Source organism: Varanus komodoensis, unplaced genomic scaffold (genome assembly GCF_004798865.1).
Source record: "Varanus komodoensis strain SLA01 unplaced genomic scaffold, ASM479886v1 scaffold1, whole genome shotgun sequence".
Classification (NCBI taxonomy): domain Eukaryota; kingdom Metazoa; phylum Chordata; class Lepidosauria; order Squamata; family Varanidae; genus Varanus; species Varanus komodoensis.
The window spans coordinates 106,383,937-106,399,825 of NW_025335268.1; the positions used below are offsets into that span (position 1 = coordinate 106,383,937).

General features: G+C 40.6%; 1 protein-coding gene across 2 annotated transcripts in view; it reads right to left on the bottom strand.

Annotated features, from left to right (window-relative positions):
• SHTN1 (shootin 1) overlaps positions 1-15,889 on the bottom strand; it is a 90,966-nt gene that overhangs the window by 41,946 nt on the left and 33,131 nt on the right. For both annotated transcript variants that reach the window (XM_044450387.1, XM_044450380.1), the window contains exons 5-7: positions 15,630-15,727; positions 14,305-14,386; positions 6,558-6,652 (exon numbers count right to left, since the gene is read on the bottom strand). In XM_044450387.1, the coding sequence (XP_044306322.1) occupies positions 6,558-6,652; positions 14,305-14,386; positions 15,630-15,727 (275 nt within the window). The remainder of the gene's footprint in view (positions 1-6,557; positions 6,653-14,304; positions 14,387-15,629; positions 15,728-15,889) is intronic.

Below are 15,889 nucleotides of genomic sequence, written 5' to 3' on the forward strand. Positions count from 1 at the left end.
ATGTATGAAAAATTGATCCTTGCAGAAGCAGAAATAGAAAAGTGCTTTAGAATTAATGTATTAGAAATAGATTATGTTTAGCCCCAAGACTATTTATTTACCAGTTGAATAATAGCCACAGCAAGCTAGCTGATAGATTCTTACTATCCCTTATATAACTCAATAATGTGTCATTAAATAAAGCATATACAACAACTTACACACCACTTTGAATAGGCTGCATTCCTGGATCAATTAAGATATTATTAGTGCTGCCTAGACTTACACTGCTAATCTCCTTGGAATGGGGGACAGAAAGAGAAGTGATGAATAGACTTCAGTCCTGATTCCCTTCTAGCTTTGCCCTTCTTACAAAGGCAAGTGTGCAGCCTTCTCTTCTGTTCAGTTTCTTAAATGTGGCCATATACTGATACTAGACCAAGTGTAAATGTGGTGAAAAATACACCACAGCACAAATAATCCCAGTAAACACAATCAGTGTGTGATGTTGTGCTCAGAGTCACAGAGTGTTGCAATGGGCCTTGGAAGATACAGGTTCAAGTCCTTACTCCACCATGAAGCTCACTCCAGTGACTTTGGAGCAGTCATTGCTTCTCAGCCCAGTTCAGGGTTCTTGGAGGATAAAATGGATAGGGAGAAGAAGATTACATAAACAGTTTTGCGTTCTTTCTAGGAAAAAAGGCAGAATATAAATGCAATAGAAGTCCAGATTCAATGATTGGCAAGAAAACATTTCTCTGGTGAACTTGGAATGACAGGACAGTTTTTACATTGAATCATTTTGTAGCTTCAGAAGATGACTTTTTGCTTTGCTGGTTAAATATGATTTGCCAGCTAGCATCAAATGCCAATACGTGCAGCTGAAATATCTGTTAGATTCTAGTTTTGGCCTGCTGCTTTTACAGCTGCAGAGCCCCTGTGTATATTGGAAGTATTTGAGGCTGAACCCTCATAATCCACATTGATAAATTACCATGAGGAAGAGGCTATAGTATAAGAAAGTGAAGTGAAAGCTGCTCCGAGAACACGGGGAAGAAATAAAGCATGCAGAGTAGATAGGATACCAGCAGAACTATGCCAAGCTGCAGAAAATGAATCTATCCAAAGGCTGACAAGACTGTGCTGAAAAGTATGAAAAACAAAACAATGATCCACAGACTGGAAATGTTCAACACACATTCCAATCCCCAAGAAGGGAGATGCGCAAGAAGACAGCGACCATAGGACCATTGCTCTAATTTCCCATGCAAATAATATGACAGTCAAAGTGTTGCAACAAAAAATACGATCTTAAAGGGAGCAAGAAATGCCAGATGTTCAAAATGGATTCCACAAAGGAAGAAGTGCCCAAGATAATATTGCAAATGCATGTTGTCTACTGGAGTGCACCAAAGAATCTGAGAAAAAGATTGATCTATGTTTTATGGACTACAGCAAAGCCTTTGACTCTGCGAATCACAAGAAGCTATGGCTGGTCCTGCATGAAATGGGTGTGCCTCAGCAGGACGTTTTCCTATAAACAAGGCACTGGACAAGCATGTATTTTATCTCTGTACCTGTTCAATCTCTAGACAGAACACATGATAAGGAACACAGAACTAGCATCAAAGGGAGGAGTGAACACTGATGGAAGATGCATCAATAACTAAAGAGATGCAAGTGACACTGTAAACTGGCAGAAAGCAGGAATACATTAAAACAATTCCTGACGAACGTGAAAAAAGAAAGCACAAAAGCCAGGCTGCAGCTGAACATTAAAAAAAGAAAAATAATGACTACAGAAAAATTACATGACTTTAACGTCAACAGTGAAAAACTTGAAAAAAATTACATACCTCAGTTCAGTCATCAATTCAGAGGGAGACAGCAGCCAAGAAATTTGAAGAAGACTGAGACACGGAAGGGCCGCAATGAAGGAACTAGAAAAGATCATCAAGTGTGAGGATGTTTCACTGGAGCCTGCAACCGCGACCAAGACCATCCATACTATTGTCTTCCCAATAGTTATGCATGGATATGAAAGCTGGACAGTGAAGAAAGCTGACAGGAAGAAAATTGATGTGTTCAAAATATGGTGCTGGTGGAAACCTTTACTAATGCCCTGGACCAGCAGAAAGACTAACAAGCCAGAGCTTTCTGTCAGAACAAAAATTGTCGTTGTTACTTGTAAGCCACCTAGAAAGGCCTTTGGCAGTTATAGGCAGCATATAAATATGTGAATAAATAAACAAATATGACAAAACAGAGGCTGTCATACTCTGGACACATCATGAGAAAGCAAGACTCTCTCACGAAGACAATCACACTAGGGAAAGTCAACAGCAGAAGATGGAAAGAGCAAATATGAGATGGACTGAAGCCATAAGGAAGCCTCGAATTTGCAAGAGCTGAGCAGAGCTGTCACGGGTAAGACATTTGGTGGACTTTCATTCATGGTGGTCACCATAAATCAGAGATGACATGATGGCACATAACAACAAGAAATGATTGGTGATTTAGCATGATATACAGTGTCTTGAACAAAAATGGAACAATGAATTAGAGTACCAGGTTTTGCTCTATCAATGGATCACTTTTCTGGCATTTATTTCAGAAGGGGTTATTTTTAATTCAACAAGTACTGATCTTTCAAATACATTGGGCACCACATCTTTTAAGGGTTTATGTATATAAGCCAATTGTAGTATATGCAGTCTGGCTAAAGCTTCTCTCACGTTTTGGCAATGTAGAATGGCTGCCTGATTTGGGAAACAGGTAATAATAAGGATAAGCATCGAGACAGAGAGCTACTAGTAGATTCCAACCTTCCTTATGCCAGCCCTAAGAGTTCCAAATTATGTGTAGAGCATCCATGGATCAAAGGAGCTCTCAGCTTCAGAAAGCCGTACTTCACATATCAAGAACAATGGAAATAGTGATAGAGGGAGTGGTCATGAGCCAAGTTCCTCCTTGAAACAATCACCAGCCATAGATAATTTCCCTTGCATTTTTTTTTTTAAATGCTCCCAAGTACAAATCACCCAGAATGGATCGGAGTGTGCACAGAACCGTTTGTTGAACCCAATCTAGTGTTTACCCCCAGGAACTCTCATTATGAACCCACTCATTGGGAGGGCTCTGTGGAGGCGAGCACACCACCTCCCCATGTGCCCCTCATTCACTTGGGTCTCATGTCTCTGCCGACACCTTGCCACATGACTGAGGGTGGGCAGCTGCTCTGCATCTGAGAATTCATCATCCTCAGGGGCCCCTCCCACTGGCTATACGTCTTGGTTGTTCCAAGGAACTGCCGGGCTGCCTGGTTGTTTCATGGAACTGATTACCTCGCCTTGAGATAATCACCTCCTCCTTTTCCTGCATCTCAGAATCTTGACCTAACCCATCTCACTGAAATCTGTTTCACTTTCCAATGCTGAATAATCTGGAATGCAGCCAGCAGTCCATGGGAACGATTGCCCAAGATTGCCATCCATCTTACTCCCAACAAGATCAAGCTTAGTGTACTACCCCCACCCACTCGTTTATTATCTTCTATTCCTGAATGCCTAAGCTTTATTACTGAAAATTGCATTGACTTTCTTAATATTGTTGGAAATATTAGATTATTTTACAACAGAACTCTACCTTGGCCTTTTCCATCCAATAAGCTAAATCTTTCATTATGTACTGCAGGTGACAGATTAAAGATTTTAAAGGCTGACATACTTGTCATTTGACCTCACCCAGTTCCTGTATATGACAGCTGAAGCTATGGGGAGTCACATTAATTATAGTTATAGAGCAGATCCCCCCCCCAATACAAACTAGGCTACATATAAGAATCTTTTCTTAAGTGCAGGTTTTTCAATCCATTTAGAGAGCCATCACATATTAATGGAACATTTATTACAAAATAACCCAAAGGCCATTAATGCATCTAAATGAGAGTTATTGTGGAGCTTGTTATTAATAAAGCCCATTGATATCTCTGAATCAATAGCATGCAATCTCATGAGAGGAGCAAAATTCCTATACAAGAAGGTCATGGCTGTCTGAAATTATGAACATTTTTCTCTACTTTTACAAAAAGCAGATAACAGCATTTGACCTTTTTGCATGCAAATGTTCAATACTGGATTTTAAGCACGGTATCTGCCAAGTACTTGCTCAGGGACCCATAATGAGAAGGAAAGCTGTCTTTCTAGTGGTGATGAGAAAATGTCCTGGGAGAAGAGATACATGTCTCCAATTAATGTTCCATTTCAAACCATTTTGTGCTCTCTGGCTAGCCACTTGGCAAGAGCAGCAGCAGAGCTTCTTGCCAAGAAGCTAACTTGTTCTGGTCCTTGCCCCATGATGTGTTGAGTTGCCCATATCTGGGTGACACAACAAGCAATCGTGATAAGGAGAAACCCTAGAAAAGACTGTAGTTACGAGCACATTAAGTCACAGTGGCCAGAGACCACAACTGCATTCGGAGAACATGGCAAGCAACTTTTTTTAATGGTTGGTCGCTTTTCATGTTGCATGAACTCAGACAATATTTGGCTAGAGTAGCACTCTACAAGTATGAAAAGAATGCCCACTCATTCCAATGAGTAAGAATGTAATTGCAATACTGAAATGAGCTCACCAAGCCAACACAATCATCATTGTTCTTGTCATCTGACATCTACCTTCCCAAAACCCGAAACTCAGTATATATCAGCACATGAGGAAAATCAGTAATGTTCTTGTGGCATTTTGCCACAAAGCTGTCACTAGTCTTTCTATATTTAGTTTCCTGTGACATACATCATCATATTTACTCATTATCCTGCTTTTCCGTGATAAATCATGCTCAAAGCAGGTCACAACATTAGATATGTAAAGGGGGCATTACTTGTAATAACTAATCTTTGAAGATAGTAATAAGGAAATACTTGTAAGTTCTTGATGCTTAAATCCAACAGTGGAGAGTCTTTTCCAGTGGTCTTCAATAAGACCCTGGAGCAGAAGCACATCTCTGATTGTGTCAGCACTCTTGACATTTATTTCTCTGTGACACACTTCAGTACAGGAAACACTCATTGTGCTGGAATTAGTTCAAAGCAATGCACAGCAAAATTTGATATAGCAACAAACACAACATATACCTGAATGCACATGATTCAGTCAGCCTGAAGAAACAAACCCTTTCAACAGGATGACTCAGGAGGTATAATTAGAGTTCCTGAGATGTAGCACCCAATGAAAAACCATGAAATACACGCTGATGAGCCTAGCTCTGGGCATCTATAAGATGTCTTCCAGGATTATTTTTCTCATTTAATGAATGAATGGATGAAAAAGCGTAAACTTGATGCCTGACATGCATGTATTTACAATAAAGACTTAATTTGTCCTGGTCACTTTCTTTTTATGAGAACTCAGTTAGTGAATTACAAATATGGATGTACAAGATTTTTGTTTTTGCTTGGAAATTCTATAAGCATGTCCCATTCACAGCCCTGAATGTGAACAGGAACACAAATCACCAAAAATAAAAAAATTAAAAAAATGCTATTTCACAAACCTGCATTTGTGTTTGAAACCAAACAGCTGAGCAAATCATACTTCCAAAACTCTGCATGTCTGTATATGCACAAAGCCCTCAAAATTCATTTTTAACTTGTGACAGGGAGGGACATCTGTGCATATTGGTTGGATAAAAATGCTCATTTTAAAAAAGATTATTTTTTTCCATTTGGGATAAATTGCTTACTTTAAAATGTTAATTTCCTTATTTGAAAATGCAAACAATACAAAATGAGGAAGAACTGGGAGGTGCTCAAGAGCATTGCAACTTATCTAATAACCCCCCGGCCCCACCTCCCTAAATAAAACCTTGAGGAGAAGCAAAATTTTGTGCATTTTACTTATATGGGCCACATCCTGCTGGCTGTAGGATGTATATGGCAGGGCAGTAATGTTCTGAGCCCCATCTTTCCACAGTGTTAACCTCACATACTGAGAGACATGCTGTCCCTGAAACTCATGGGAAGTTCTAAGTGGCCCCCGGTTCAGCACAAATCACTGCTCACTGCAATCCTTTGAGCTGAGCTAAAGAGGTTCTTTGCATTGCTGAAAAGGACACCAAATACAGTCAAGGCCACTCCAGTCCAAAGTAGAAAAGCTCTGCAGAATAGAAAGGAAATTGTTTATATATAATAAAAACCTAAGAAAAACCATTACAGATCAAGCCATAAAGTCCTTTCCATCTGGGAATTCGTATCAAGAGAAACACATACACTCGCCCACATCCATACTGGATAAATTTACAATTTACAAATACTAGAGTTTTACTGTGGTTATAGAAATGTATTGACCTTGACTGAGTGAAGCAGGAATGTAAATGCTGGTTTCCTAACTGAAGGGCCATTTGTAGCTTAACTTTCATTTATGTATGAATACATTCCCCTCTTTGTTCGTACTACACAGGTTTAGAGTCTACAGCAATAATAAGAACAATACTTCCTGCATCATGCAAAACTATCCTTCCTTTAGATCATTGTTTAAAATGTCTGCTTTAGTACACAGAATTGACTCATTTAACATACCTCTTGGGCAAAGGATTCTGCTCTCTTCCTTAAGTTTTTTTCCAACTCAAAATTGACTTGCAGTTCTTCATACTCTTCTACTGCCAGTACAGACACTGTTTAAAGCAAAAAAGAGGCTGAAAAAAATCAAACTCACACGGACATGCCTAATAATATTAGTTCAGGAAGAAAAATAAAAATGTCATGTTTTATGATGCCATGAAATAGGATTACATAAATGCATGGCTACATGCCATGGTAAGTGTTTTAAAGAGCTCTGATATTCTATGGACTGATCACCATGTTGACAGTAATTTGCTGAATTATGAAATGTTTTACCATTGTTAAAGGTAATTTGTATCAGAACATTTCTAGATAGAAAGTGATTTACTTCAGCATGTTGATTTGACTTGTATTTAACTAGCAACAATGCTAAACAAAAGCGGGGGAAGGAGGAGGAGGAAAGGAAGGAACTTCATATTTGAGGTGGAGAAAGTAAATGTCAGTGTGATTTAAATGTTATGTTTTTAATTAAAATGTTTGTACAAATTTAAACTTCATACCATGTAGTTTCACTATATTGTTTAAATTAAGGAAAAGAGTACTGAAAACTGTTGACATGTTAAGGGACAGCTCAATCCATAGTTGTCTGGAGCACCAAAGGACAAGTAGAGTCCCAGGCCCAACCTTGGAAAGGCTTTCCAAGGCCAGAGCCAGAGCCCAGCCTTCGTGAGTCCCCACTGCCCCTTCTCAGCTACTGCAGCAATTTCCACGCAGCTGGGTTCCAAAGGCTGAAGATCATCCTCGGAGTCAGTGCACTAGGGAGGGTTTCCAGGGCAAGGAGGGGAGAATTGAGGCACCACTGTTTCCTGAGTTATCCTGGAAGTGGCTCAGCCTCTCCTCCTTGCAAGGAGCTAAAAGGCAGCTGAAAAGACACCAAATACATTCAAAGCCACCATTTCCTAATATGCTGATAACCACCCATGTACAACTTTGAAAATGCCACGCTTGTCTGCTATTATATTTTCTACTGGCATCCATCATTACAGATGAACTTAACAAAATGGGCATTTTCCACACAAGGAAAAGGTTCTGGAAAATTTGCTGTTTTGCACATCACTGTGCACTGATAAATGGCTATATAAAGGTAACAGGAGCCTTCCTCCTGTGGGGAGAGAGGGAGGAGGAGGAAGACTGATGGAAGAGAAAGGCCAATGTTGTTTTTTAAAAGGGATCTGAGAATCAATGCAATCTATTGGGTTACAGCAATTCTATATGGTCTATTAATTGCAAAAACTAAGAATCTTGAAATGATATTGAAATTGTTCTGGAAGGAGTGGATATTATTATTTATTTCGTTTCTATACTGCTCAAGAACCAAAGGTCTCTGGGTAGTTCGTAGCAACTCATAAAATGGGTGCAGTAATAGAACAGATAACAAAATGCAATCACAATAAAGTATGACTTCCATGATATATAGCGTAATTCTGATATACACATTTTAAAACTTTTTTTAAAAAACTAAAACCATTTCAACCAAAACAAACCTGTTAAAACAGCTGACATGCTATTAAGCACTTGGGAAGAAGGCAAAATCTTAATCTGGCACTGAAAAGAAAACAATGTTGGCACCAGTCAGGCCTCAGAGGGATGACTGTTCCATAATTGGCACTCAGGAATACCTCATACGTAGTTCATAGCATTTGGGAAGATTCTGGGTGGAAGAGGTGTTCTGCAGGTACTACAGTCCCAAGGTGTGCAGTGTTGCTCTAATTTGCATGCGCCGCAGTCACCTTTTCTTTGGCTGCAGTCTCCCTTTACATCTACATACACATATGTTCAAACTTTCACTTTACTTAAAGGCAAACACCAGGTATTTTAAAAACTACTGCAAAGTTTCTCTGACAGGCCCTGTGACTTTACTACACTGGTGCCTCACACACTAGGCAACAGACACCAAATAGCTACATATAATTTGATCCATGAATCCGTCCTTCATTTCCCTTATAGCAGGAGGAATCGGGTTTTCTTGGTTTACCTTGAACAAGTTTGTGTGAACTTGTCATCATCCTGAAAGGGTTACATAGGTTACATGCATTCACAGCCTCAATTAAGTCCAGATGCTACATATAAACATGCACATAGCTTTTACAGTGAAATCAAACTTAAAGTACTCATTGCAATGCTTAGCTTTTACACTTTACCCATAAATATGTAGGTATCCTGTGCTACGCATGTATCCATGGATACTAGTGTTTTGGTTGGGTTTATGCTCTTAAAATCTAATGTAAAATTAGATTATCACTATTACCATCTTCTTCAGCACTATCACTACACATAGTAACAGCCACTGAGGGCATGCAAACAGCTAGTCACCTGTGGTGACAAAAAAATTCTTCCAGGCAATCAGAAGAATTGGATTACAAATTGGAGCTTTTCTCTTTTAGGCTATCATATGGCACAAAAGACCAATACAAAAATGTCATGTGTACATCTAAAGCATTCCAGATCTATGTACTCTGGCAAGGTTGCCAACTTTCTGTGTGCAGGAAGGGAAGGGGGGGGGCGGGGGGCTGAATCTGTTCCCCATTCCCAAACACTGGTGGTCATCAATTGGCAATTCCTGGACCAGGTCTACTTATATGCAGCTTTAGCTGTGTATTGGCCAGGGATCACACACACAGCACACTCATTTGTTCATACTGTTCTTCACCCGGTTAAGGACACACATGCAGGAAACACAAGGACAAAATCTGCTTTCAGATTTGCATCTTCCTAGCTGTTCTAAAGGGAACACACATGTTCCACAAAGGTACATGTTGCATTTTATCATGTTGCTGATGTGTGCACTACAAAGGTATGATTTGCTCAGATTCTGCCCACCCCATTATAAGCATAAGGGGGGAAAGAAACCCGTATTTCACCACATACCTGGGAAGCAACCCTGAATGAAGCAAGCTCTACCTAGAAGAGAACAGGTTTCTTCTTTACTAAACTCTATCAATACAGATTACAAATCCCACAAGCTTATTGCTCAGTGAGCTTTTTGAAAACTCTCATTCTTGAAATTGGGGCACACACTGTTGGCTGAAATTAGCCAGATATCGTGCATGCTCTTTCACATTGTTCTGCCCACACAACTCAGTTGAGACCTTAGTAACAATAAACTCTTTAAAATCTCTTAATGACTGCTCACAAGTCCTGATCTTGTGACAAACTTCAGCGCTAAGAGCCAGCATTCAGAATAATGACACAGAACATCAACATCTAGACTCAGTAAATCTGCCATGCCTTTGGAAGCACGCCCTCGCCAGAAGCAGAACAGGTCAACGACATGCAGAGGCCCTTTGCAATATGAACCAACAGTGGCTAACAGCTGATCAATTACCAACTTCCATTTCATAAGGAGAATGGTAACAATAAGGAAGAATTTCTTTCCAAGTGGCTTGGCTCAGCATTACGCCAGTCTTTTATCAGAACCATACTGCCAACCCTTGATACCCACGGGTTATGACTCAGTCCCAAACCTAATCCTATTGACCTGAAAGGACCTTGAAGTGACTCAGATGCCCTGCCTCATTTGGTTCTTCTCCCAGCACCACCAGAAAAAGTAAACCAAAAGTGCCTGTTGCCCAACAGCTCCATGGCACAATCTCTATATCCCATCTCCTTTTGAATGTTGATTTCTGTAGGTCGGGGCTGGAAAATCTCAGGCCCAAGGGCAAAGCTGACCCAGCTGAGGTTCCATTCTCATCTGCAAGGGTCCTCCAGATGACCTTACCCCATTGGTTGGTGAGCTCCTCTCTTTTGTTCGGGATTTCCCCCTTCTTCTAAAATGCTTCTCCTAAGGCTTCATTTGGTAGCAAGCATCTCAAGCTAAACTGTGCTGATATTTCTGGCTCTTCCACTTTTTGCCTTCCAGCTTGCTGGCTATTGGAATGTGGCCTTAGGACTGAAAGAAGGGCTAACTTAGGACTAGCAATGCTCCTGCTGTAGGCCATGCACACTCTATGAATTCTTTGCCGAACCCCACTGATTCCTGCTTCTAGCCTTTCTTGTCTTCTCCACTAGCATTCTTGAACTTCGTCTTGTCTTGCATCTGCCAGTGCCTCATTCTGCTGCAAGCCCTGGACTGTACTTGAGTCTTTGTTCCCAATTTCACCTTGTACAAGAAGAGAAAGAGCTTCTGGCACAGTTCACATATTTTCACAAATAAACCATACAGCAGCAGCACTATGGAAAAGGGTTATTATTACAAAGTAGATCCTGTGGATCAAAGCTCTGTTTTACATGTACAGCAGACATGTAGGTATATTATTAGAGGGTAGAAGATTCTACCCTCTGAAGATTCTGAGCAACTCCAGTACAATCTGTGAGCAAAGGGCAGAGCAAAAGCAATACTTTCTTCAACCACAGCCTGATTTCCATCAGGCAATGCTCTCACAGCAAAGACGACATACAAATTCTTTGTTAAGTAAATGTATGCCCCACACTTTCAAACACAACAGTATTCCCAGATCCACTTTCAGGCAAAATGAATAGGATGCAGTACCCCAGAACACAACATATATAAACAGCAGGAAACTGAGCAATAAAACTCATGACAGAACTTCCACTCCAAGTGATTAAAAGGTTCAGATACTTGGGAGAATAGTGTACAACATTCAAGGTAAGTGTCAGCACTTTGAACTGAGCCTGGAAATACGGTTGAACTTGGCCAGTAACACTTTTTTAAAATATGTAAGACATGATCCCAGCACCTGGGTCCTTTGGGCACTCTAGCACCTGCATTGAGAGGTGGTTCACCTGGCACTGACACCTTATTCTTTTCAGTGCCAGGCTAAGACCTTTCTATTTTTCCATTATATTAAGGCTTGCCTATGATTTTAATTCTGGGGGTTCATTGAATAAGAAATTATTTGGATGCTGTGCTCTATTCTGTTTTTTTGTAAGACTGTCCCAAGACCTCAGTAGTGGATGGGATATAAAAGTTTTAAATAACAAACAAACACACACAAATTGTGAACTATCTGTAGCTTCAACTCTCACCAAAAGCAGTCCCATATATAACACTGATCTAAACAAGTCAAAGGGCAAGCAACTTCCTTACCTACAGCATTCATTAAAAAGCTGGAAAAGTAAGGGAGACAGATCAATTTCAGTCCTCTATTTAAGCAAGCAGATTTAATTCCTAACTTTGTCTAGCTTTTCTAGTGGAGTTCCACAGAATGCTGGCCAAGCTCATGCTGATGTTTATGGGACTGGCAAGAACTGGGTGGCGGACAGGAAGGAATCCAGGAGCAGCAGCAGTGTAAGCCATACAAGACACAAGCTGGCTGGATTTATCCAAAACACAACCAGTTTCATGTGCGGAGCCAGCTGGACAGGTGCAACTGAGGAGTCTCAATAGGTGGGTGAGAAGCTAGTATAAAGAGCAGGGCTCCATTTCTGTTAGATGCTGGAAAACATTTTGGGACCAGGAGGGTCTGTACAGGAGAGATGGGCTACATGTCAGTCAGAATGGAACAAGACTGCTAGCACGTAACATAAAAAATGTGGCAGAGCAGCTTTTAAACTAAATCCTGGGGGAAAGCTGACAGGAGCAGAAGCATCTGACTCGGATCAACTTATCCTTGCTGGATAAAGGGGAGGGACTTTCAAATTGCTCAAGTACAGCAGGGGAGAAAACTGGCAACAAGGTCACAACAGGCCATTATATTCAGTTCGAAAGGGCAAACTGCCAGAACAATAAATGCAGGGAGAAGGAAGGGACAGAGTGCTCAAGTGTTGCTCTGCAAATGCCAGGGGCCTCAGGCCAAGATGGGAGAGCTGGAGTGCATGACAATAAGGGAGATGCTAGATACGGTGGGCATTGTGGAAGCCTGGTGGAGTGAAGATAACCAGTGGGACACGGTCACCCCGGATATAAATGGCATAGAAATGCCAGGGAAGGGAGACATGGAGGAGGAGTTCCCCTCTATGTTAAAGAGGATGTTGCGTCCAGAACACTGTAAGACTTCTCCACAGAAGCCATACAGTTGGAAATTCCTGGTTTCAAAATGAACTTAATCATTGGAGTAGGTTATCATTCTCCAGATCTCAAGGTGATCTTGAGATGGCAAATGAAATCAGGGAAGCTGCCAACAAAGGCAGTACTGTAATAAAAGCATAATTAAAGACAGAATCAATAACATAAAGAGGGACAATCCCTGATAAGATAAAGTCAACATGGCTTCCACATGCCTTATAAATCTATTAGAGTTTTTTGAGAATGTCAACAAGCACAAAGACAGGATCCAGTAGATACTGTTTACTTGGAATTCCAAAAGGGTTTTGACAAAGTTCCTCATCAAAGACTTCTGAACAAACTAAGCAGTCATGGAATAAAAGGTGAAGTCTTCTTATGGATCACAAGGTGGTTAAAGAATAGAAAACAGAGTGTGGAAATACATGGTAATTTCTCCAAATGGATAGATGTTACCAGTGGAGTCCCGCAGGGCTCTCTATTAGGACCAATTCTTTTCAATCTATTCATAAAAAAACTATAATTAGGAGTAAGTAACAAAGTGGGCAGGTTTGCTGACGGCATCAAACTATTTAGAATGGTCAAAACAGCAAGGAATTGTTAAAAACTCCAAAGGGATCTCGTGAAGCTGGGGGTATGAGCATCCAAATGGCAAATGCAGTTCAATATAAGCAATTGCAGAGTGATGCATACTGGGGCAAAAAATCCAAACGACGAGTCAACACTGACAGGCTCTGAACTAGCAGTGGCTGAAGAAGATAGGGATCTTGGGGTAGTGGTGGATATCTTGATGGAAATGTCAGCCCGGTGCTTAGCTGCTGTGAAGAAGGTAAACTCCATGCTAAGCAAAATTAGAAACAGAATACAAAATAGACCTGTCAAAATCTTACTCCCCCTGTACAAATCCTTGGTGTGACCAAACTTAAGAGCATTGTGTTCCTGTTTTGGTCACCTCAACTGAAAAAGGACATTCTTGAATTGGAAAAAAGATACAAAAAAGGGCAATAAAAGTTATCAAGAGACTGGCGCATCTCCCCTATGGTAAGTGGTTGCAAAAAGTTCAGCTTAGAAAAATGGTGAGTTAGGGAAGCAATGATAGACATATTTAAAATTATGCATAGAGAGGGGGAAAATTGAGAGGGACACATTATTCTTCCTCTCCCATAACACGGAAACTTGGGGTCATCTCATGAAGCTGACTGGGGTAAGAGTTAAGACAGACAAGAGAAAATAATTCTTCACTGCCTCAGGAAATAGCCACAAATGTAGATAGCTTTAAAAAGGGATTGGATGGTTTCATGGAAGTAGGGATTATCTGCAGCTTTTATCACTACAGAGTATGTCCTCCTTTGTCTCCACAGGTGGCGTGCCTGCATATACCAGTTGCTGAGGAGCTGGACAGGTGGAGGTCTTGCACCCATCCTGCTTGTGTGGGCAGCTGGTTGCCATTGTGTGTCCAGAATTCTGGATTAGACAAACCTTTGATCTGATCTGATCCAGCATGGTTGTGTTCTTGTGACTTTGGCTTGTGACTGAGGTTATCCTGTTCAAAGACTGCCAGAAATTGATGTATCTAACATTTAACATGTGCTCTTGCATATGGAATCTGTGGGTCATGAGTACAGTTGTCCCCGGGTCTGTTTTTCTGGTTTTGGTCCCACTATATATAGAGTATATATATACCACAGCAAAATAGCTCTCAAAATGATGGTGCTGCAATGCTGGGATTATGATTGTACATACTTCGATTACATTTTTCCAACACTTTCTGGCGTTTATTAACTTCTGCTGTAAGAATTGCATTTTCTTTCTTGACTTTATTCACCTGGAAATGAGAGAAACAATATAAGATGTCATGGCAATCAACCTCTTAGAAGACTAGATTTGGCTTCAACTATGTAGCCTCTATCCAATATGTAAAAAATAGTATTTTATTAGGAAGTTGCCCATTAAGGTTGCAAGCTAGAGTGATCCAATTTTCCTAGTTGATCTTGCTGCTCTGCTAGCCCTCTGTAAGAAGTTACAAGAAGCTGTTCCACATCCACTTCCTAGTTAGCCATGCAATCCTAAGCAAGTTAAATGGAACATGTACCATCAATTTAAAATGGGACTTGCTTCCTAATATGTTTAGTCAGGATTCCAGCCCAAGTTGCATTGAAAGGGTTAGAATAATTTATTTAATAACTTGGTGGCGGCGGGGCGGGGGGGGGTAACAATATGTGCTTAGCTGCACAGCATATAGATTTTAGGTCATTGCATATAAACATTAGATTTCTAACTAGCCAGATTAGGATCAAGGGAGCTGCTTTGCACTAAGTCAAACCATAGAGCAGTCTAGCTCAGTGCTGTAGACACTGCTAGGCAGAGGTACACTATGGTTTCAGACAGGGTTCTTTCTTCACCCTGCTGGAAATACTGGGGACTGAAACTGGGTCTTCTGCATGTACAATTAGTGCTCTGTCATCTGTTCCAGGAGAGCTTGCAAGAATCGAGACAGGAGACTCAGCTAATATTCTGCCTGTAGATTTTTCAGAGTATTGCAACAGCATTACATGAGAAATATAGGCATGCTGATCTCCACCTCAGCAAAATAAGAGGACTTTTTATTCATATACTCATGGTCTTCTCTTACTGGCTGCAGGGGCTAACTCATGGTCTTCACACACTGTTCCATAATCATGGAGCTATACTTTGAGAAAGTCCTGTTAGTTGGAGTTCCCTCTCCCCAACTCCTATGGAAGCTACAGTGGTTGGAGCTTCACTTGAGACTAGTTGGTTACAAATCAAGACCTTGCACCTAAATACTCAAATGCTATTTTGAAATACTGGCCACCAATTATGGGTCTCTTTCTGAATCCTAGCAAATAATTATTCATCTAAAGGAGAAAAGAGACATGGAGAGGAAATGAAATACATAAAGGGCATTACCCAAACTGAAAAAACCAAAACCAAACCATGTTCCACAATGCCAGTAAACCTGTGGAATTAGGCAATATTCGAAGCCTTCAGCAAAACTAGTTACAGGAAATCCGGAGCATGCTAACCAACTTTCTGGTCATGATACTTACTTCTAGGATTTCTTCTACAAATTTGCTCCTCAGGTTTTCCAGCTCAATAGCTATGGTCTTCTTTTCTTCCTGAAGAGATATAATTTGATCGCGCAGATCTACATTTTCAAGAGTGGCAGTAGGTCGTTTTTATTCGAGACAAAAAACACACAAGCATAGAAAGTAATATGCTGGAGGAAAAGCTGAAGAATCTGCCATCAATAGGTTCTTCAATTATTAAGAACGCAGGTGCCTCGCATGCAGATACCATTACAAGTTGC